Below are 24656 nucleotides of genomic sequence, written 5' to 3' on the forward strand. Positions count from 1 at the left end.
ACACTATCACGTGTAAAATAGTTAGCTAATGGGAAGCTGGTGTATAGCACAGGAAGCTCAGTTCAGTGCTAGGACCCAGAGAGGATTGGGTGGGGAAGATGGGAGGAAAGTTCAAGAGGGAGGGGATACGTGTACACATATAGCTGATTCACTTTGCTATACAGCAGAAACTAACACATTATAAAGCAACTATAATCAAATTTTTTTAAAAAGACATGTATAACTGTCCTCCTTAGTTTCTCTCTCTCTCATTTATTTGAAAGCCATGATATCTCCTTTTAAAAAGAATCCATCATAACATAAAAAATATATAAGTTAAAAGTTGCTCACTTACTTTTATTTCACTTCTTACTATTAAAAATTTTGTGTTTTTCTAATATACTTTTCTCTGCACACACACATGTATTTTTATTATTAACGTTTACAAAAGCCAAACATAGGATGCATATTATTCTGCAACATTTTTTTCATTAAAATAGTTTATTGGCCTTTTGTATGCTGATACAGGTAAATACTACCTCATAAATTTAGTGGCTGCAATTTTAAATTTTCTATCTCAATGAAAAGTTGTTGTAGAATGAATATAACTTCTGTCTTATATTTCACAATTTTATACTTTCATTTGATGATTATATCAATTGTTTCCTACAATTACAAATTATATTCTTCATCTGGCATGTGTTGAAATTAGTTAAGAAGCCTTTCCCTCCCCACATTCCCTCTAACATTTTGCTTATGTCTGCTGTGCACATCTCCTTTCTTCTGCAAGTGAATAGCAAGCATTCAGGGATGGAGGGACAGGAATCAGTTTATAAGCGTCTCAGGCACGTCTTCACATAAGAAATATGCAGAAGTGGAGAAGTCTTTTTATACTTCAGTAATTGTCATTCTAGGAACAGGTGTTTGGAATCCCACTTAAAGGAGAACTGGAGATGGAAGAGACTGGGGAGAGGAAGATAAAGTTTCCTTGGCTATAGCCCCATGGGGAAATCACAGAACCAAGGGAGGAGACCAAGTAGATCCCTGGAGGCTTCACTACATCCCAGTGACTTCAGCAGGGGCAGAGGTCTGTAGTGATGACACTGTTGACTTCTGTGACAGTGTTCCCACTGAACAGGACATTGAGACAGAGTCAAGATGGGATGAAGGTGTGCCAGCGACCAAAATGATCAGACCACTTCCTAGTCCTGTACCAAGCTTCCCTGGTGGCCCAGTGGTAAAGAATCCACCTGCTAAAGCAGAGAAGTGGGTTTAATCCTTGGGTCCAGAAGATCCCCTGGAGGAGGCAACCCATTCCAGTATTCTTGCCTGGGAAATCCCATGGACAGAGGAGCCTGGCAGGCTACAGTCCATGGGGTCACAAAAGAATTGGATATGACTTAGTGACTAAACAACAAGTCTTGGATCACCAGGAAATGGAGTCCCCTTGATTTCTGTAAGCAACAATTATTTACTGTAAAATTCTTCACAATTTTCAAGAAGTTTTCACATTCATGATTTCATTCAGGGTCCTAGAATCAACCATGTGCTTTAGACAGTGGGTGGCCCGTCACTTATTGCCAGATGGCGGAACTTAGTTCAGGGTCTAAATAACTTGTCCAAGATGGTAAGGAAAGGGTTGGACTTGGAATTCTCTTTATTCTGAATCCACCCCACGTGGTCCTCCAGGATAACCCTGTTCTTTCCCCCAGTTCTCATGTACCAGACTTTTGTGGAGATAAGAACACATGCCTTGTTTCTACCAGCATGATAAATACCCCTAGAAATGGAAAATAACAGCATCGTGATTCAACAACTGGGCCCACTCTGACTTTTCTTTTTTTTTTTTTCCTCTTTCAACTTTAATCTTTTTTTTTTTTTTTTTTGGTTGTTTTTTATATTTATATCTTTTTTTTTTTTTCCAGTGGGTTTTGTCATACATTGATATGAATCAGCCATGGATTTACATGTATTCTCAATCCCGATCCCCCCTCCCACCTCCCTCTCCACCCAATTCCTCTGGGTCCTCCCAGTGCACCAGGCCAGAGCACTTCTCTCATGCATCCCACCTGGGCTGGTGATCTGTTTCACCATAGATAGTATACATGCTGTTCTTTTGAAATATCCCACCCTCACATTCTCCCACAAAGTTCAAAAGTCTGTTCTGTATTTCTGTGTCTCTTTTTCTGTTTTGCATATAGGGTTATCGTTATCACCTTTCTAAATTCCACATATATGTGTCAGTATGCTGTAATGTTCTTTATCTTTCTGGCTTACTTCACTCTGTATAATGGGCTCCAGCTTCATCCATCTCATTAGGACTGGTTCAAATGAATTCTTTTTAATGGCTGAGTAATATTCCATGGTGTATATGTACCACAGCTTCCTTATCCATTCATCTGCTGATGGGCATCTAGGTTGCTTCCATGTCCTGGCTATTATAAACAGTGCTGCGATGAACATTGGGGTGCACGTGTCTCTTTCAGATCTGGTTTCCTCAGTGTGTATGCCCAGAAGTGGGATTGCTGGGTCATATGGCAGTTCTATTTCCAGTTTTTTAAGAAATCTCCACACTGTTTTCCATAGCGGCTGTACTAGTTTGCATTCCCACCAACAGTGTAAGAGGGTTCCCTTTTCTCCACACCCTCTCCAGCATTTATTGCTTGTAGACTTTTGGATAGCAGCCATCCTGACTGGCGTGTAATGGTACCTCATTGTGGTTTTGATTTGCATTTCTCTAATAATGAGTGATGTTGAGCATCTTTTCATGTGTTTGTTAGCCATCTGTATGTCTTCTTTGGAGAAATGTCTGTTTAGTTCTTTGCCCCATTTTTCATTTTCTCTAACTTTTGAGTTTGTTTAGAAGCTATTGTAACACAAGGGAATGCTAACTTCACTAATCAAACAAAAAGCAGGTTGATCAGCATTTCTCAGTAACTTATTTTTGAAAGCAGAACAAATGGGAGCGGTTGAGAAACTTTTATGCAGAGGGGATTTCCTGCAGCATTGCTAAAGTTTAGAGGAAACATCAGTTCAAACACTCTGGCTCTGTAGAAAAGAACTCTGGTTCTTCTCCAGAGTTATGTGTATCCTTGAAGTTTGTTTCAGAAAAATATTACGAGAATAGAATTAGTAGCTTCACCTGGAACCTGATACGGTTCAAGCTGTAACATATATCATGTGCATGCTAAGTCACTTCAGTCGCGTTTGACTCTATGGGATCTTCCTGACCCAGAGATTGAGTGTCTCCTGTATTGGCAAGGAGGTTCTTTACCACTAGTGCCACTTGTGAAGCCCAAAAGTTTAGGATTTAGGGAGTTCCCTGCTGGTCTGTGTGTTTAGTCACTCAGTTGAATCCAACTCTTTGCAGCCCTTTGGCCTGTAGCCCACCAAGACTCCTCTGTCCATGGGAGGAATTCTTTTCCAGGCGAGAATACTGGAGTGGGTTGCCTTTTCCTTCTCCAGCTCTTCCAGTCCTAGGGCTTCAACCTGCATCCCCTGTGTCTGTTGCATTGCAGGCAGATTTTTTACTTCACTGAGCCATCAAGGAAGCCCTAATAAGTATCATAGGCCATTTAAAACTCTATGATGGAAACAGGCTTTAAACATTTCATAGCTTGTACAGTGCCTGAAAGTAGCTTGCATGTGACCACTCAGTAAATCATAGCGAACTCTTACATTGCACTTGCTACATGCTAGGCACTGTTGTAGGCACTTGACCTACAGTAATTCATTTAATCCTTAATGATAATCCTCTGAGACTGGTGCTATCATTATCATCTTCATTTTTTGAGCAAGGAAACTGAGGCACAGAGAAATCAAATTATGTGCCTAAGGTCAGGCAACCAGAGCCAGGAATGGCTTCAGCAGGGATTGGGGTATGTTTTAAACCAATACAGTGCTCTTCCTTCTGAGTGTCCTGAATTAATTCCCCAGGAATATCTGTTTCACCTAAGGAGTGGGTGTGGTGTATACTATAATATAATCCACCCGTTTGCTTTCTTTTTCAGGTCATCTGTGGTGAGAGCCAGGAAGAGGGCTTGTCTGGAGCCCTGGGTTATTGGCCTCATCACCTTTATTTCCTTAATTGTCCTGGCAGTGTGCATTGGACTCATCGTTCATTATGCAAGATACAGTAAGTATGGGTTGCCCTGGCATCATGTGATTTACCTCAAATATTTCCTGATCTACATTTCTGTTTTGATTTGCCTCAGGCTTACTCATTACCATAATTTATTCACATGGATAGTTCAAAAGGATCTTTACCTGCCTTGTTACTCATTTAATCTGCACAAGCCAAGGAAGATTCTTTCTTCTATCTTTGATGTAGCAATGCTTCCTGCTGGGAATATCATGCTAGTTTTCATATTCATTGACAAGCAATAATCAAGTCTTAATTATGGGAAAACCATAGGAAAGGTAGAGTCCAATGTTTGGAGAGGTTTGAAGTCATAGGATTTTAAATCATCTTGATTTAAAATAACTCCAACTCATTGAAATCCTGACAGCTCAATAAACTATACAATCAGAGATTATAGACTGGTAGGCTCTATTCTGTACTAGTAAGTTGGAAAAATGCTTATAGCAGTATACGTTGAATAAATGTCTATTGTCATTATTTTAATCATCTTGGGATATATTGCAAGTGATTAAAGAAAATAGGATATGCTGAGAAGGTTAATTATAAAGAGGTTCACTCTGTGGTATTCAGGTACCTCCCTGTTAGATGAAGCATGAATGCTGCTCTGTTATTAGAAAGGTCCCCAGGGTACTTCAGAACTGTTTTTCCAGGGCATAACAACCCTTCTGAAGTTTCCTTCTTACTCTGTCTCAGGTTTTAATTAGTTGACTCCACTTTGACCTGTTGGTTTAATATCTCCCTTAGTGACTAGATAATGCTTTGATATTTAAGACCCTGTAACCAAAAAAGCTAATCACTTGATTCTAATTTAATTGGGAATTTGCAGAAGTTGCTTTCCTGTGAAGAAAGATGGTGATCTGTAAATTGGTTATATTCTGCTAACAGACACAAATCCAATCTTAATTTCCTAAACAAGGTGGATTATTTATCGGAAATTTAAAGAAAAAGTATTTAAAGATTTTTTTTTGAAGGGGGGATAGAATTTGCCTACATGCAGATCTTTGAATTTGTAGTATCTGCGTTTCAATAATTTCTCTGAAACATGTTTTTAATATAAAAAGAATAGCTAAAATGATTTTTATAATTCTATAGCTCTGTTCTGAATATACTAAGTCTCATTATGCTACAAGCATCATTATTCCTCTCCATGGATGTCTAAGACTATGTTTTAAGCACTTTTTTATTTCTAGAACTTAGCAAGTTCCTGGCACAAGTTAGATAATTAACATCTATTGAATGCTGAATGATGAAAATGAATGAATCATACCTACGATATTTTCTTTGAAAATATTTAGGCTTGTCTGACTTAATGAGGAATTCCCAATAATGTTAGGGATCTCATTACTTCAGTGGGAGAAAATTTTCCTTAGTACTTCTCCTTTGCCTCTTTCCAAGTCATGTATTATAAAGCTTACAAAGTTTACTCATATGCATAATACAATAAAAACCTGGTAATATTTCTTCAGTACCCTGTTCCCATATATCCTATTGTTGGGATGATCATCTGAGTAATATGGAACACAACTTCCACTGCCCACACAATTCACCTGAATAAATAGTGATTGTTATGATATGTGTTGCTGTCATATTTGTCACCTATCTTCTGTTTACAGATGTAACATAAAAACAGAGTAGATAAAGCACATGAGCATTTACGAGCTGTCATGCTTAGAGAACCAAAGTGAGCCAAACAAATCTATTGTAGAAACAAGCAGATTAAGATGGAGATGATCAGGCTTGGAAAAGCACCATTTTGGCATAAAACCCAGGCAACAAAGAACTGTGTGTGCAGTTTGTGTCCGGTGGCCTTTGGGACTATGTTTCTATCTCTTCAGTAACTTGAATAACAGCAGTATGTCTCCTATGAACATCATTGTGGGTTATAGAATCACCTACAATGAATTATCAGCAAACTCATGTTCATCCTTATTTTTCTTACTTTTCTGTTAACACTCTCTATGGTATTTTTCATCAACTACACATGCCATATAATTTTGTCAACTGGAAATGTGTTTTGACACCTAGCAACCTATTTGACTCTAACAGGCAAATTAAAATATTGATTACAGTAATTTATTTAGTTGTAGCATATGAAATTGCTGATATTTGACCATTTTTAACCTATATAAATGGCAATTTCAAATAATTCAATCTAATAATTTTAAAAAAAAGTCTAAGGATATAGAAGAGAATGTTCACCTCTTCCTTAGAACCTTACTATTCAATGTGTGATTTGGTACCAGCAGCATCAGCAGAACCTAGGGGCTTGTTAGAAATGCAGAGTATTGGACCCAGCCTTAGACTGAAGGTAAACTATTGGTCACTATTTCAATACATTAAAACTCATACTTCAAATTGTGTATATTGTGGTCTGTTTGCATTTCAGGTCACACAGGCCATTCAGGGCCAGGAAAGGAGGAAGGAAAATCCTCCCTAGACCCTCACTTAGGCGGCAAATGCTCAGGAGAGCTGGAACGTTCAGCGCCATCCATAACCCTAACCCTAACCCTAACCCTAACCCTAACCCTAACCCTAACCCTAACTCTCCTTTACAAATCACTACTCCCTCCCCAGGTCTTGTCCAAGTCAACACTGGCTTCCCTTTCTATCCCAACAAATCCTCAGGATGACCAGAATGATCTGGTAGAATCTTTTTTTTTTTTTTTTTTGATAGCTCTCATGCATGACTAGAGATTTCTCCTATAGCTTCAGTGAGTGAGTTTGTTTTTTTCCATTCCAAGAAGCAGTGTATCATGAAAATGTGTGCTTTGGGAGTTAGACGTTAACTTGAAACCCAATTTAATCTTTTCTGGCCATCTTATGTTGAGGTTGGACAAATACATGTATGTTTCTGAGACTACAGTCCTTATTGTTAGATGTGGATAACATTGCTTTCTTAGGAGGGTTATTTTAAACTGGGTGAGACATGTGAATATGCTAGGGATATAGGTGTCTAATGTAAATTTCCTTTCCCTCTGGTGTTTAAGTGAGAGAAAGAATGAGAAGCAAGAGAGAAACTGAGGTTGAATGAGGCACACTCCATTTTCCTATTATAACCATACACAACAGTCTTGGTCACCATTGTATTCCTAATGCTTGGCACAGTCTCTCACACAAAACATAGTCAGCATTATTTCATTGAAAGAATCTTCTGAGCTCTGTGCCTGCTTCATGTAAAGGAGAGTAGAAGAAAAGCTATGCTGCATTAACTCTTCAGCAGACCAAAAACTTGGGCTGCTTGAACTGGATGCAGAGAGTGGAGACATTGGCTAAAGAAACAAAAAAAGCCAATGCCTCTGGCTGGAGGGAGAAAATAAATGGAGAGCCAAGAGAACCAGGTGAAACTATGTACTGTCCCTGGAGGGTTACCAAGGTGGCAACTCTAGCTCCTTAAAATTCTATACACTAAACTCCTGGTATTTTAATCCCTACCCTCACCTCCTTCTTTAGCCAGAATAAATTTTCTTATTCTAGATCCTTGCAGCCAGAATTGATGGATAGTTTACGGAATTGAGAGAAATCTACTTTTAAAATATAAAAATGTGTTTGCTCTTGGGAAGCTTCTGAATCTATTCCTGTTGGTGTGTTCAGATGGCCTGACTAGCTGCTTCTTGTGGTTTATTCAGAAATATCCATGTAACTAATTAGCCTACAGGAACACCGAGCATTTTGTATGGATTTTACATTCTAAATCTTATAATGATTTTATACTGTAAATCTTCTAATGATGAATGTTGTTGTCTTTTATTATGAAGCTCAGAGCAGGATGATGGAGATAATTTGGGTGGGACATTTTCTCCTGTCTCAGTCTGTCTCAGTTCAGTCAGTTCAGTCGCTCAGTCATGTCCGACTCTTTGCGACCCCATGAATTGCAGCACGCTTGGCCTCCCTGTCCATCACCAACTCCCGGAGTTTACTCAAACTCATGCCTATCAAGTCGGTGATGCCATCCAGCCATCTCATCCTCTGTCATCCCCTTCTCCTCCTGCCCCCAATCCTTCCCAGCATCAGGGTCTTTTCCAATGAGTCAACTCTTCACATCAGGTGGCCAAAGTATTGGAGTTTCAGCCTCAGCATCAGTCCCTCCAATGAACACCCACGACTTTAGGATGGACTGGTTAGATCTCCTTGCAGTCCAAGGGACTCTCAAGAGTCTTCTCCAACACCACAGTTCAAAAGCATCAATTTTTCAGCACTCAGCTTTCTTCACAGTCCAACTGTCACATCCATATATGACCACTGGAAAAACCATAGCCTTGACCAGACGGACCTTTGTTGGAAAAATAATGTCTTTGCTTTTTAATATGCTATCTAGGTTAGTCATAACTTTCCTTCCAAGGAGTAAGCATCTTTTAATTTCATGGCTGCAGTCACCATCTGCAGTGATTTTGGAGCCCCAAAAAATAAAGTCTGACACTGTTTCCACTGTCTCCCCATCTATTTCCCATGAAGTGATGGGACCAGAAGCCATGATCTTAGTTTTCTGAATGTTCAACTACCAAACAAGAAAATGCCTGATGCTTTACACACATCAGATAAAAAGTATGATACATTTTTGCCTCTTTTCTTATAGATCAAAAGAAGACCTACAATTACTACAGCACATTGTCATTTACAAGTAACAAAGTATATGGTGAGTTTGGAAGAGAGGCTTCTGAAAATTTCACAGAAATGAGCCAGAAAATTGAATCAATGGTAAGCATTTTTCCCCATTTCTAGGGCATTTGCTATCACTTTTTACCAAAATTTTTAGTATCCTAGCTTCTCAAATATCCATTTAACTGATCTGGTATATCATTGCAAAATGGGGAGAGACCCTACCTGAGAGACATAAAACAAAATTGACAACACGTGACTTGGAGGAATATTCCTTACGAGACTAAACCTAGTGACCTTTAGTATTTTCTTTTTGTCCCTCTTACTTACACTTCTTTAGCTAGTGATACACTATTGATCAGCAGAGTCCAGAAATTCTGAGAATGTGAGGGTGACCCAAAATATGGTGGTTGTGTCACTGATTTCCTCAAGAAGAGACCTTTAGCAAAAGACACAAGATTGAAACTATTCAGACACATACTTGAGTAGTATTTTAGTACTAAAAAGTATCCAACCTTGGACAAGTTTTTAGTACATAAATCTATAGGAAATCCTTGGATATTCATCTTTATCCTTAGGTCATCAACATGTATCCTAAGGAATAAAAGAAATAGTTTAAATAGTGGAAAACTAAGTATGCATACTAAGTTGATTCAGTCATGTCTGACTCTTAGTGATGCTTGCAGACCACAGCCTACTAGGCCCCATTGTCTGTGGGATTCTCCAGGCAAGAATAGTGGAGTGGGTTGCTGTGACCCCCTCCAGGGCATCTTCCCAACCTAGGGATCAAATCTGCATCTCCTACGTCTCCTGCATTGGCAGACGTGTTCTTTACCACTAGCACGACCTGGGAAACCTTAGCAGTATAGGCCAAAAGAGCAAGAACCTGGGTGAAGACTTATCATTGTCAGACTACTTAGAGAATAATTTGGAAGTTTTCTGATAGTCTGTGAGGTAATTAGTGAAATGAAGTGATGGAAATTACCTTAAACTAGGAGCTGGGACACCTACTTCTAGGACCATCTATTAGCCAGTGATGTGCCATTTGGCACATCTCTTTGTCATTCTGGAAAAATTCCCTTATGTGAAAATTAAGGCACTAGACTAGAAAATTCCCAAACTGCTTTCCAATATCTTGAGAGAGAACAGAATGGCAGTGGTCCACCTGGAATCTGTCTGGTAAATTAGAAGCCTAAGGATTTGGATACTTTGCTGAGGAGAAAATCAAATCCTGGTTGAATTTGTATTTGTAAACACCAAATCAGGGAAATATTAAATAAACTTTTTTTTAAGGATATATATCTGCTTAAAGATATGTATGTGTATACATATATCCTTAAAATGTAATACATTGTAAAGGAAAGGAAATGGAAGTAAATATATTAAGTAAAAATGCAACTATTTTTCTTGTTTTCTGTGCCAGTCACTAAATTTTGTATAAGATTCAGACTGACTTAAACATAAAGGAATATATATAGGACTCTAGTACTCTTTAAAACAAGTAATTTTGAAGTTATTCAATAAAAAAAAAAACCTTTAAATTTATTTCCAAATGAATGCTGTCATTAGAGGGCTCATTTGAATTGTGCTGATTTGTTCATAATTGAAGTAATTGTCCTTGGGAACAAAGACTCAGAGGTCAAACAAAATATAAGAAAGAATAAAAAGGCTCATTGTTTGTCAATTAGTCACCAGCTTGTAGTATCTGTGTTTGGTTCCCAGGTGGCTTAGTGGTAAAGAATCTGTGTGCCAACACAGGAGACCCAGGTTTGATCCCTGGATTGGGAAGATCCTCTGGAGAAGGAAATGGCAACCCATTCCAGTATTCTTGTCTGGAAAATCCCATGGACAGAGGAGCCTGGCAGGCTACAGTCTATGGTGTTGCAAAGAATCGGACACAACTGAGCAACTAACACACATACACCCATAGGCTATGTGTCCCAGTCCATCTGAGCCTTCCTAAGAGCATCTTGAGTGCTGAATTGGGTGTAGGTTATGACAGGATATTTGGTAATATTTTTCTCCAGGTTTGAGAACCATGTGACACCACTATGCATTCATTCTCACATTCATTATCTCTTCCAAGTACTAACCAAGCCTGACTCTGCTTCTGAGATCAGATGAGACCCAGCAAGTTCAGGATGGTGTGGCCATGGACTGAATTTATGACCTACCACCTGCCAGAGTTCTTTTCATTTCCTTGGTGTACCTACAGTAAAAGTCTCCATCTCATAGTGAATACTTCTCTTACTTTTCAGAACCCAGTCTGTTTCCTCTCTTTTATCTCTTTCCGAGTGTAACACAGCAGACATCACTCCTAGCCCCCCTCCTATGGTTCCCCAGCTCATATCATTCCTAAGGCAGAGTTCAGCTGAAATCACTGAACAGAGTACAAAGAGACTCCTCAAGTTCAGCAATTGTGAAATGTCAGTCAATGTGTTTTGCTTTTAAGTTTTTAAAAAATGTTTTAAGCTTTGAATCAACTTGCAGAATTTTAGAAAATTATCCTTGCTGACATATTTTGAATATTTTTGGAACAGGTGAAAACTGCATTTCATAAATCTTCATTGAGGGGAAAATTTGTCAAGTCTCACATTATCAAGTTCAGGTATGTATATCTAAAATACTGACTTCTGATTATAATTTGAAGCTAAAGCTGTTAGCCTGGTCAGTAATAAATAGTTTGAATTGTTCATATGTGATATAATTTAACAGATTAATTTTGTATCTCTTCTGTGTTAAGTTGTGTGTTACAATGTACCTTACTTATTCTTTAAATCCAAAAGAAAGAACTTGCAAGATGATTTTGAGGGAAAAATAAAAGTGAAAGTCTCTCAGTCGTGTCTGACTCTGCAACGCCATGGATTGTACAGTTCATGGAATTCTCCAGGCCAGAATACTGGAGTGGGTAGCCTTTCCTGTCTCCAGGGGATCTTCCCAAACCAGGGATCAAACCCAGGTCTCCTGCACTGCAGGCAGATTCTAAGTGTTATCGGTGGCTATATTATAGAATTGGGTTTTTTGACTTGTTTGTTTTTTGGAAACTAGTTAGAACAAATAGGGACCTAAGCCACACCTCTTGGTTTAATAACAAATAAGTGTCCTATGTAAAATAGTGTAGTAGATCAGGGTTTTTTTTTTCTCTTCTTGGTTCTCCTTCCTACCATTTTTCTCTCCTTTCTTTCATTTCACTCATCTTTTTCTTTTTTTTCTTTTTTTTTCTTTTTTTTGCTATAAGATTTAAGATCTCAGATCTGTTCATCAGTTTAGTTCAATTCAGTCACTCAGTCATGTCCGACTCCTTGTGACCCCATATACCACAGCACACCAGGTCTCCCTGTCCATCACCAATTCCCAGAGTTCACCCAAACCCATGTCCATTGAGTGGGTGATGCCATCCAACCATCTCATCCTCTGTCATCCCCTTTTCCTCCCGCCCTCAATCTTTCCCAGCATCAGGGTCTTTTCCAATGAGTCAGCTTTTCACACCAGGTGGCCAAAGTATTGGAGTTTCAGCTTCAACATCAGGCCTTCCAATGAATATCCAGGACTGATCTCCTTTACGATGGACTGGTTGGATCTCCTTGCAGTCCAAGGGGCTCTTAAGAGTCTTCTCCAACACAACAGTTCAAAAGTATCAATTCTTCGGCACCCAGCTTTCTTCACAGTCCAACTCACATCCATACATGATCACTGGAAAAACCATAGCCTTGACTAGATGGAACTTTGTTGGCAAAGGAGTGTCTCTGCTTTTTAATATGCTACCTAGGTTGGTCATAACTTTCCTTGCAAGGAATAGGCGTCTTTTAATTTCATGGCTGCAATCACCATCTGCAGTGATTTGGGAGCCCAGAAAAATAAAGTCAGCCACTGTTTCCACAGTTTCTCCATCCATTTGCCATGAAGTGATGGGACCAGATGATATGATCTTCGTTTTCTGAATGTTGAGCTTTAAGCCAACTTTTTCACTCTCCTCTTTCACTTTCATCAAGAGGCTCTTTAGTTCTTCTTCACTTTCTACCATAAGGGTGGTATCATCTGCATATCTGAGGTTATTGATATTTCTCCCGGCAATCTTAATTCCAGCTTGTGCTTCCTCCAGCTCACCATTTCTCATGATGTACTCTGCATATAAGTTAAATTAGCAAGGTGACAATATACAGCCTTGACATACTCCTTTTCCTATTTGGAACCAGTCTGTTGTTCCATGTCCAGTTCTAACTGTTGCTTCCTGACCTGCATATAAGTTTCTCAGGAGGCAGGTCAGGCGGTCTGGTATTCCCATCTCCTTCAGAATTTTCCACAGTTTATTGTGATCCACACAGTCAAAGGTTTGGCATAGTCAATAAAGCAGAAATAGATGTTTTCTGAAACTTTCTTGCTTTTTTGAAGATCCAGCGGATGTTGGCAATTTGATCTCTGGTTCCTCTGCCTTTTCTAAAACCAGCTTGAACATCTGTAAGTTCACGGTTCACGTATTGCTGAAGCCTGGCTTGGAGAATTTTAAGCATCACTTTACTACTGTGTGAGATGAGTGCAATTGTGCGGTAGTTTGAGCATTCTTTGGCATTGCCTTTCTTTGGGATTGGAATGATAACTGACCTTTTCCAGTCCCTTGGCCACTGCTGAGTTTTCCAAATTTGCTGGCATATTGAGTGCAGCACTTTCACAGCATCATCTTTCAGGATTTGAAATAGCTCAACTGGAATTTCATCACCTCCACTAGCTTTGTTCATAGTGATGCTTCCTAAGGCCCACTTGAATTCACATTCAGGATGTCTGGCCATAGGTGAGTGATCACATCATTGTGATTATCTGGGTCATGAAGATCTTTTTTGTACAGTTCTTCTGTGTATTCTTGCCACCCCTTCTTAATATCTTCTGGTTCTGTTAGGGCCATACCATTTCTGTCCTTTATTGAGCCCATCTTTGCATGAAATGTTCCCTTGGTATCTCTAATTTTCTTGAAGATATCTCTAGTCTTTCCTATTCTATTGTCTTCCTCTATTTCTTTGCACTGATGGCTGAGGAAGGCTTTCTTATCTCTCTGTGCTATTCTTTGGAACTCTGCATTCAAATGGGAATATCTTTCATTTTCTCCTTTGCTTTTCACTTCCCTTCTTTTCACAGCTCTTTGTAAGGCCTCCTCAGACAGCCATTTTGCTTTTTGCATTTCTTTTTCTTGGGGAAGATCTTGATTCCTATCTCCTGTATAATGTCAAGAACCTCCCTCCATAGTTAATCAGGCACTCTGTCTATCAGATCTAGTCCCTTAAATATATCTCTCACTTCTGCTGTATAGTCATAAGAGATTTGATTTAGGTCATACCTGAATAGTCTAGTAGTTTTCTCCACTTTCTTAAATTTCATCAACCATCAGTAAATAGAATCCAAGGCATAACATTTAAAGCAAAATACTATATGAGTATCTTAAAATAATGTATTATCTTCATACAAATTATTTGTAATTTCCAGAACAAAATAGCTGCTATTTCCAGCATTTTTTCAATGAAAAAAGCTCCCAGTTGCTCATCAGCCTGTTACTTAGTTGCCCACTTTCTCTTGAAAATTCCATACTCTTTGATGTTCAAAATATTACTTTTTCTTGGATATGTATCTGCTTCTCCAGTTATCAAATTTTCAATCTTTCAAGGGGACTTCATTCACCCACATTATGGTTTTCTATGCTATGGAAATCCAAGTTTCTATTTCCAGTCTAAATTTTTGTCCTGGTTCTAGAACTATATGCTTGCCCATGCACACTTTCATGTGGGTGTTTCACAGAAAATTTTCAAACTCAGGAAAACCTAATTATGCTAATAAGAAACCTGGAAGTCATCCATGCTCCTCCCTTTCCTGGGCCCCTTGAACTTCGTAAATAACTAAGTTCTACCAATTCTACAGGACTGGGGAAACAGAGACTCTTGGAGAACACAAATAAAACCTTGTGTGCACCAGGACCCAGGAGAAAGGAGCAGTGACACCATAAGAGAATGAGTCAGACTTGCCTGTGTATGCTTGGGAGTCTGCAGGGAAGGTGTGGGTCAACAGTGGCCTGTCCTGGGGTCAGGGGAACAGTCCTGGGAGGCCTGGCATGCTGGCGTAAGTCATTTTGAAGGAGGTCACCCTTACTGCCATTCTGTACAGTTCAGTTCAGTCGCTCAGTTGTGTTCAACTCTTTGTGTCCCCATAGACTGCAGCACACCTGGCTTCCCTGTCCTTCACCCACTCCTGGAGCTTGCTCAAATTCACATCCATCGAGTCGGTGATGCCATCCAACCATCTCATCCTCTGTTGTCCACTTCTCCTCCTACCTTTAATCTTTCCCAGCATCAGGGTCTTTTCCAAAGAATCAGCTCTTTGTGTCAGGTGACCAAAGGATTGGAGTTTCAGCTTCAGAATCAGTCCTTCCAATGAATATTCAGGACTGATTTCCTTTAGGATGGACTGATTAGATCTCCTTGCAGTCCAAGGGACTCTCAAGAGTCTTCTCCAACACCACAGTTCAAAAGCATCAATTCTTTGATGCTCAGTATTCTTTATTGTCCAATTCTCATATCCATACATGATTACTGGGAAAACCATAGCTTTGACCTTACAGACTTTTGTCGGCAAGGTAATATCTTTGCTTTTTAATATGCTGTCTAGGTTTGTCATAGCTTTTCTTCCAAGGTGTAAGATTCTTTCAATTTCATTTCTGCCATTACACAGCCTCAACCATCAGCAGAAATTTGGATTAAAGGCTTACTGAGCATAGCCTTGCCCACCAGAACAAGACCCAGTTTTCCCCACAGCCAGTCCCTCCCACCAGGAAGTTTGCACAAGCATCTTGTCCATCAGAGGGAAGACAGAATGAAGACCTCAATCATGGATCACAACCTTGCCTAACTCAATGAAACCATGAGTCATGATGTGTAGGGCCACCCAAGACAGATGGGTCATGGTGGAGAGTTCTGATAAAATGTGGCCTACTGGAGAAGGGAATGGCAAACCACATCAGCATTTTTACCTTGAGAACCCCATGAACAGTATGAATAGGCAAAAAGACATGACAGTGAAAGATGAAGCCCTCAGGTCAGTAGGTGTCCAATATGCTACCAGAGAAGAACTATTGCTCCTTGCAACTAAAGCAAAGACAAACCTAGACAGTGTATTAAAAAGAAGAGACCTTACTTTTCCTACAAAGGTCCATATAGTCAATGTTATGGTTTTTCCAGTAGTCATGTATGGATGTGACAGCTGGACAATAAAAAAGGTTGAGCGCTGAAGAATTGATGCCTTTGAACTGTGGCGGTAGAGAAGAATCTTGAGATTCCCTTTGGACAGCAAGGAGATCAAATCAGCCAATCCTAAAGGAAATCAACCCTGATTATTCAGTGGAAAGACTGATGCTGAAGCCAAAGCTCCAATACTTTGGCCACTTGATGCGAAGAGCCAACTCACTGGAAAAGACTCTGATGCTGGGCAAGCTTGAAGGCAGGAGGAGAAGGGGATGACAGAGGATGAGATGGTTGGATAACATCACCAACTCAATGGACATAAGTTTAAGCAGACTTTGAGAGTTGGTGAAGGACAGGGAAACCAGGCATGATGCAGTCCATGGGGTTGCAAAGAGTCAGACATGACTGAGCAACTGAAAAACAACAACCAATTCTATCTTCTGAATCACTTTCTAATTTGTTTACCCCTTCATCCCAGAAATCTTGCTATTCATTATTCTTTCTTCTATTATCATAATATGAAGATGTGCAAATTTGTTGGAAAGATAAAGTCAGCCTTAGAGATATTGATTTGAGATACTAAGTGATCCTATGAGCCTGAAATATGAGTCTGACATAAGGGAGGAAATGGGAACTGAGTTGAAGACATAAATTTGCTCAACATCAGCTCAGAGTATTAGAAAGTGTGGGTGTCAACAGAATTTCTCAAAAAAGGGGTAATGCAAGAAAAAAAGGATGGTGAAGAAAACTTGAGGAATGACATATTTGAGGAAACAGAAGAAAAATAGCAAACTAGGAAATAGACAGGAAAGGAGCAGGTAAAGCAAAGAATCGAGAGAGGCACCACTGAAACTAGTAACAGGAAGTTTTAGTGAGGGAGTGGTCAACATTGACAAGATTCCTGAGAGACCAAGTAATATGACTAGAAAGAATCCATGGGAAATGTCAAGGAGGAAGTCATTAGTGTTCAAGTAGAGAAATGACTCAGTTGAACAGAAGGGGAGGAAGTAGACTGCAGTGAAGTAAATGTGAGGTAGAATGTAATTTACCCATTCAAGAAGGTTTTCTGTGATATGAAGGTGTGAGGTAAATCATATAGCTGGGGTAGTGGGAGGTTTTGTTTTTGTGTCTATCAGCCAGCCAGTAGATGAATAGTTTATGGAAAAGAAGAAAAGAGTAAGTAATGGAAGTATGGGGTGCTGTGGCAATGAAAAGGGGGATGAGATATATAACAATGATCCCTTTAAAGCTCTATTTTTCCAGATTACAAAAGCAATACGAAATTGTGTAAAATTCAAATAACATAATATTACAAAAAACAGAAAGCAAAAGTCCCCTCTTTAATAGTTTCATGCCCAGAAATAACACATCTTTTTTTTTTTTTCAAAGTCATGGCCACTTTATTGTCAGTGTGTGGCAGGGGCCTCAGTCATGATAGAGACACAGGAGGCAGCCAAGGAGGGTGGGAGGGTATCCATGTAGCCCTCCAAGAGGGCCTGGTGCCAGGAGTCATCCAGGGAGTGGACCAGTGCCCAATACTGATTAATCATTCAGTGGCCGGTGGTCTGGGCCACAGGGTTCCATGAACTTCTCCACAAGGCCCATAAATAGGTCTCGGACATCCTTATTGTGTGTCAGCTTGGAAGCCACATTCTCCAGCCCCCAGGATCTGGCTTCCATCTTCGAGAAGACATGGAACTTTCCCCAGAGGGTAGTTTGGTCTCCTTCAAGTCCTGGAGACTCTCCTCCTCTAAGTTAACATCCATGTCATCCACCTAGGAGTCCGCAACTCTGAGGGTCCAGTTTGGGACCCTCATGAACTCAGCACAGAAGGCAAAATCCCAGAAGCTCAGAGACTGCAGTTTTTTCCTTCTCTGTCTCAAAACGATTGTTGGCGAAGAAGACAATGGCTGCATAGTCCCTGGCCAGTCGCTCGAACAGGAGGAAGTGCTGCTGGGTGTTGTCGACCAGGGAGCCCTTCATTTCCTCTACCACCTTTAAGACTCACTTAAAGTTGTCAGACTGTCTCCAGTAGCTCTTGAGGGTGATGCCGGTTTTGGTTCCTATGTCATCCAGGTCTTTCTTGGTGCCCTTGGACAGATTCTTGCCCAGCGCCTCCCGCACGAAGGCCTGATCAGAGGCAGAGTCCCTCTAGATGAACAGTGCCTGTTGAGAGGGCAGGATCTGGAAGATGAGCTGGCGCCGCAGTTTTGGTGGTGCGTGGAGCAGGTGCTCAAGCACATGGAAATTACCATAGTGGTCCATGGTGTCGCTCTGGAGCATCGCTGCTGTGGTGCCAGGCTGCTTCAGGATCCCCCAGCAAGCGCACCCTCAGGGCCACCAAGTACTCACCAAATCACCATCCAGCCAGAGGTGATACTCTCCTCGTTGATGAGGGTCATGTTCCCCATGAAGATGTCCAGCTCGCTGGTCACAGTGATGCCAAGATTCCCAGCAGGAGGAAGGACTGCTTTGGCTGGCACACAGCCGCCCAACACATCTTATTAGTAATTTATTTTTAATATTTTCCCAATGACTGCATATAGATTTAGCTGGCTATATAGTTTTTCACTACAAGTGTATGTCAAGATTGATTTAGCCATTGCCTTTTTGATGGACCCTTGGGTTGTTAACAATATTTTTTGATTTAAAGATAAAGTTAAGATGCTGTATGTATACATATCTCCTTGCACTGAAAGAGTGTATTTTGAAGATTAAACTTCTAAAAGTAGAAATGCTGCATCAGAGAGGATGGATAATCAAATTTATAACAGATAAACCGCCTTGCAAAAATGAGAGTCTAGTTGGTATTCCTATCTACAATTTAGGAGCACAGGAGTTGATGCAGCATACGGGTGAGAAGTAAGATTCTTTGGGGTTCTGGTTTAAGATGGTGAAGCAGGAAGAAAAAATCACCTCCTCCCATGGACTCACTGAATCTACAGATACAGAAGAAACAATTTTCTCTTAAAAAAAAAAAAAACAAAACCCAAAGGTTGACTGAGTAACTACTGCACATTGGGCAAATGAGAAGAAAGTCACATTGAAGCAGGTTGGAGAGGCTGGGACACAATCCTGCCATAAATCCTTTTCTGCCACACCAGGAAAAAAATCTCAAACCCAGAGATTCTCCCTGATGAGTGAAAAGTTTGAACCCCAAATCAGGCACCTCAACTTTTAAGACCTGTACCTAGAGACAAGCCTCCAAAACATCTAACTCTGAAAATGAACAGGAGTCAAGTGCTGAGTGGAGACAAAAATGGCAACCCACTCCAGTACTCTTGCTGGGAAATCCCATGGACGGAGGAGCCTGGTAGGCTGCAGTCCATGTGGTTGTGAAGAGTCGGACACGACTGAGCGACTTCACTTTCACTTTTCACTTTCATGCATTGGAGAAGGAAATGGCAACCCACTCCAGTGTTCTTGCCTGGAGAATCCCAGGGACGGGGGAGCCTGGTGAGCTGCCGTCTACGGGGTCGCACAGAGTCGGACACGGCTGAAGCGACTTAGCAGCAGCAGCCGCAAGTGCTGAGAGCTACAAAATTGTATCTATCTAGGAGATGGCTCTTAGAGCGCCCATGCACTTGGACTCACCCTCCTCAGGGCCCAGCACAGTGGCAGCCTATTGCACCCAGACTGAAAGGGAACTGGTTGTGATTGTGAAAGAAGGGGTAGAGTATAGACTGAGAATGAGAAAGAGTAGTCAAGGGTGGTTCCAAAGTGGTAATTCATTCAAATAATGCTAAGGCTCATTAACACTTTGTTGTGGAAATAAAATCACATGAAGTCAAGACAACTTGGTCAAACTTTCTAATGTTTTCAGGATTAGGAGTTGTTTAGAAGAACCTGAAGATTACTTAGGAGAAATCACTGGATTTAATTAATCCTATTTGATAATTTTGAATGGTTGACAAGAAAATTGTCTTTTGATGTTAATAACCCAAGTATTTAACTAGAACCTGTGGTGGTAAGGAAGATCATAGGCTACTAGTTGACTGTCAGAAAGGCTGAGATGAGAGTTTTGAATGTGGCAAACAGTAGGAGTATTGTTGTTGTTGTTCAGTTCCTAAATCATATCTGACTCTTTGTGACTCCATGGACTGTAGCATGCCAGGCTTTCCTGTCCTTCACTATCTCCTACAGTTTGCTTAGACTCATGTCTGCTGAGTCATGATGCCATCCAACCATCTCATCCTCTGTCACCCCTTTCTCCTCCTGCCCTCTGTCTTTCCCAGCATCAGGAATATAGAAGAAAACAAATTAGATCTTTTAAAATTGCATTTACATATTTTTTTGTGTGTGTTTGTGTTTCAAATGAGTTATAAAGAAAAAATAGAGTATGATATTGCCATAAATCTTATTTGTATATTAACCTTTTAAAATTGTATTTCTCTCTCTTTTTTCTTTTTTCTTTTTTTGGTCCACAGTAAAGAGGAACATAGAGTGTTGGCTCATATGCTGCTGATTTTTAGATTTCCTTCTACTGAGGACCCTGAAACCATCAATAAAATAATACAACATGTCCTACATGAAAAACTGCAAGATGCTGTAGGACCCCCTAAATTAGATCCTGAATCAGTTGAAATTAAAAGTAAGTTTATTTCTTCTAATTCAATTCTCTTACATGGAATAACTGGTTTTGGGCACTAATCTTTAAAAGTTTTTGGATGTTTTTCATTATGGGGTCTTGCCACCAACAGAATACTTCTTTGGGACTAAATTTATCCAAATGAAGTTTTTAAAATTTTAATACTACTTTAACTTACATCTCCCCTGCAAGTCTGTCATTTTCTTGTGAGACAGGATTCTTTTTCTATATTGGGCCTTATACTTTAGCTATAGAATCCAATGATGAATGGAAAAAGTGGCTCTGTGTATTTATCCCTCTTCCTGTTGCTTACTTTTTATGTTCTGAGTGTAATGGCTTATATGCTACTGATTTTTAGATTTTGTGAAAGATTCATGCTATCTACCTATTTTCATTCAAATGTCATTAATAAACCTTATTAGCTTCTTCTCTTAGGCCCTTTTCTGATGAAATGTATATCATGTATCTTTTGGGAAAAATTATTTTTGGTATATTTTATAACTAACTTGAAAAATCTAAATTTTTTGTTTTTGTCAGGGCAAGGGAACAAGATAAACTGTGATAGGCCCTCATAACTAGAAAGTGAAAAGCATACAAGACCCTCAGGAGAAATATAAAATTGGTTAAAAGCTCAGTCATATGCTATAGAACAGTGTTAGTCTCTAGAAACTGTGTACCAGCCACATGTATATTCTTAAAGTTTCTGGTAGCCACATTAAAAAAGTAAAAGTAAACATGTGAAATGTGTTTAATTAATTTATGCATTTAACCCAATATATCCAAAGTAGTACTATTTCAATGAGTAGTTCATTTAACTGTCTACTAGTTGAAATAATAATGCAATTTATAATACATTGTATTCACAATGTAATTCATATTGACAAATAGTCCATGTAAATATTTTTCATGAGATTTGAAATTGATTGTATAGTTTATATTTATAATGCACGTCAGTTTAGCCACATTTTAAGAGCTTACTAGGCACATGTGGCTGGTGAATAAAGTATTGGATATGGCAGCACTAGAAACTACAGAATAAAGCACAAGTAGAAAGAAGGAATAAAAGTCCTAATGTAACTAGAGACCAAACCTGGTGGTTAGTCCCTCTACTTGCTTAGAAACGGCAGCCCACTAGTCATGGCCAGCTATTAGTATGTAATTTGTGGGGCCAGTGTGAAGTGAAAGTCTGAGACTCTGAAAAAGCAATTAGACAGTGCTATTAAAGGTACTAAGATATATGATTTTTCTTTCATGATTTTTCTTGATTTGTCATGGTATTTTTATTTATTAATTAATGATGGTCTAAATGAAAAAGTGGAGAAGGAAATGGCAACCCACTCCAGTACTCTTGCCTGGGAAATCCCATGGATGGAGGAGCCTGGTAGTCTGCAGTCCATGGGGTCGTGAATAGTCGGAAATGACTGAGCGATTTCACTTTCACTTTTCACTTTCATGCATTGGAGAAGGAAGTGGCAACCCACTCCAGTGTTCTTGCCTGGAGAATTCCAGGGATGGGGGAGCTGGTGGGCTGCCGTCTATGGGGTCGCAAAGAGTCAGACACGACTGAAGCAACTTAGCATCAGCAGCAGCAGTAAGTGAAAAAGTCAAAATTTTAAATTAGTAGCATGAGACTTGCTGTTCACCTTTATATTGTGAAATGTCAATTTCAAATGCAAATATGAAAGCATTTAATTTTTATTTGGAATCATGAAAACTATGCAACTGTATTTCATAGCTTATCCATGCCTACATCTTGGTTACCAGATCAAAAGAAACACTAGAGAGGTCTAGCTCAACATTGTTTATTTCCCTTCTAGATACAGGCACATTTTACCAGTGCTCTCTACCTTCAGCTTATGTGAGGAAGGACCAAAACAACCTTCTATATCATTATTTTCAGCTAAAGCTTTTGGCTAATACAAAGAAGTAATGGGCAGAAGAAAGGGTATGGTAGTCCCTTAGTCATTTATGTTTATTTGAATGCCATTACTTCTTTAGTGTTCTAAGCAAGTTCTGGTTCAAACAGAAAACTTGGCTTCCTGGGGCTGTCAGTAACCTCTGTTTATATAGCGGTAGACATCACACACTATCTTGTACTCATTTTGAGTTTGCTGAACATTGTGGGGCCATTGGAATTCTTATTTCAAAGAATATCATGAATAACACATGCAAAAGGGGTAGCATGAATCCATGTACACATGGCATATATCTCCTCTGCTCATGCCATACTCAATTATCCTGTCAAACTTCACTTCCAAACACAAATTATGAGATATAATTATTACAAATTTCAACACAGTGAGCATTAAACCAAGTGCAAGGTCATGCTGAGTATAGGACTTGGTGCAGATACATAAATCATGCATCCATGAAGTCAACTCTGTTGGTGGTACGTAAAAAGAAAGAAAGAAAGAAATTCAACAAAGTAAATTTAAAGATCTAATTGACTTTATTTAATGATTCATGGATTGGGCAGCACTCTGCCTTAGTGGACAGATGGGAACTCTGAGGAGCTGTACAAAATAGAAGACTTTTATGGCCAGAAGGAGACAAGACAAAGAAGTTTTCTGGCAAAGTGGATTGTGTCAGGAAAGGGCAACTTCATTTGGGAAACAATGGGGGTCAGCAGACAGATTACTTCACTAGCGCTGACTAGGTAATTCCAGGTTCACTAATTAAAGGTCGCCTTCCTGAAATAGGTTGAAACTGCAATTAGGCTAGATGTTAAGTTTGGCTTACTGATGTGGGACTTAGCACAATGACTCCATTTTGAGTCTTTTATTTATCTTTTTAATAGTATCAACATGCAAAGCCCAGATTTTCTCTAGGAAAAGCTTGAAATAAAGAATAGAATATTGAAATAGGGAGACTTGTGGTGGTGTTTTTAAATATTTACTGAGAATAAATGGCCACTTCTTCCTCATTTTTTCATTTTCCCCAAATGTAGCCAGAATAAAGTCAGAAAAGTCTTTCTAGAAAATAGATTTTTTGTGAATCAAAACTGTTAAATACTAAAGAAATTAACATTTTTTTTTTTTTACATTTAGAAATCCTATCTTGCCATGTTCAAAGAAAAATAGGTTCATTCATTAGAAATCTACTGAATCAGGAAATTTGAGTATTGAGAATTTTATGTAACTATTGGTTGGTTTAGCATTTGGATAAGATTAGGGCCTGATTGTTGAGCTAAGGAGCCCCTGGCTAGAGTTGAATGACAATTTGAGGGCAAATTGTCTTGCTAAAACTTTAGCAAAAAGAAGACCAAGAAATGGACAGCATTGGTTTTCAGTGGGAGTGAGAACTAATTTATGAACATGCACTAGGGTGTGTTGTACAGATGGAACTATGCTAATGAGTTTGGTAAAACAAATAATACAAAAATAATGGTCAATAAAAATATGATTGCATTTGGGGAATCAATACTGCGATTTAGAATAGGATTTCCCCCTAAAAGCTATGGACTAGCTGCATCCTATTTCCTGCTATAAAACTCAGATTCCTGGGATTCAGGACAAACTCAGAATTACCGGGAAAAGAAAAAGGAATTTACAGTATAAAGATGCTCTTTAGGTGACTTTTAGCCACACTAAAGTTTAAGAAACTGTTCAAATCTCCCTTCTCCCCAAGAAAATGAATATACTATGTCTATGATAAACTGTGTTGCTTTTTGAAAGTTTTACATCATACAGATACTATCTTTTAATGGAATTGAGCAACCTTTAGTATTTTAGGTACTCAGAGGCATTATGAAATTCTCATGTGCAGACCCTGTTCTATTGACCATTTCTGTGTGTTTCAGAAATCAACAAGACAGAAACAGACAACTTCCTGAACAATTGTAAGTTTAACACACTTATTAAAATTGCATTACCTGAATGAAAAAAGTTAACTTTAGATTATTTAAGTTTATTTTATCAGTATTATGGGGTCAGAATAAAGCTTGATTTGTGCACATCTCATGGTATTTATCTTACCTCTGAAGGTAAGGTTTATCTTACCTTTTATTGAAAAAGGATAAAAACTGGGAGAATTTTGAAATGGATGTATGGGGCCTGTGGCAGATTTGTAGTAGAAGTGAGTGGTACAGTTGTTAAAGAAAAAGCAAAAATATTTCTTAACATTCTGATTGCAG

At 39.2% G+C, this 24656-nt stretch overlaps 1 protein-coding gene and 1 pseudogene across 1 annotated transcript in view; one reads left to right on the top strand and one right to left on the bottom strand.

Moving 5' to 3' along the window:
- The window catches only part of LOC133058706 (transmembrane protease serine 11E-like), a 49512-nt gene that overhangs the window by 13046 nt on the left and 11810 nt on the right, over positions 1-24656 (top strand). The window contains exons 2-6 of the mRNA XM_061145576.1: positions 3990-4114; positions 8694-8815; positions 11257-11324; positions 20364-20527; positions 24324-24362. Of these exons, the coding sequence (XP_061001559.1) occupies positions 3990-4114; positions 8694-8815; positions 11257-11324; positions 20364-20527; positions 24324-24362 (518 nt within the window). The remainder of the gene's footprint in view (positions 1-3989; positions 4115-8693; positions 8816-11256; positions 11325-20363; positions 20528-24323; positions 24363-24656) is intronic.
- On the bottom strand, positions 17362-18955 carry LOC133058484 (acidic fibroblast growth factor intracellular-binding protein-like; annotated as a pseudogene).

This window comes from Dama dama, chromosome 6 (genome assembly GCF_033118175.1).
Source record: "Dama dama isolate Ldn47 chromosome 6, ASM3311817v1, whole genome shotgun sequence".
Lineage (NCBI taxonomy): Eukaryota > Metazoa > Chordata > Mammalia > Artiodactyla > Cervidae > Dama > Dama dama.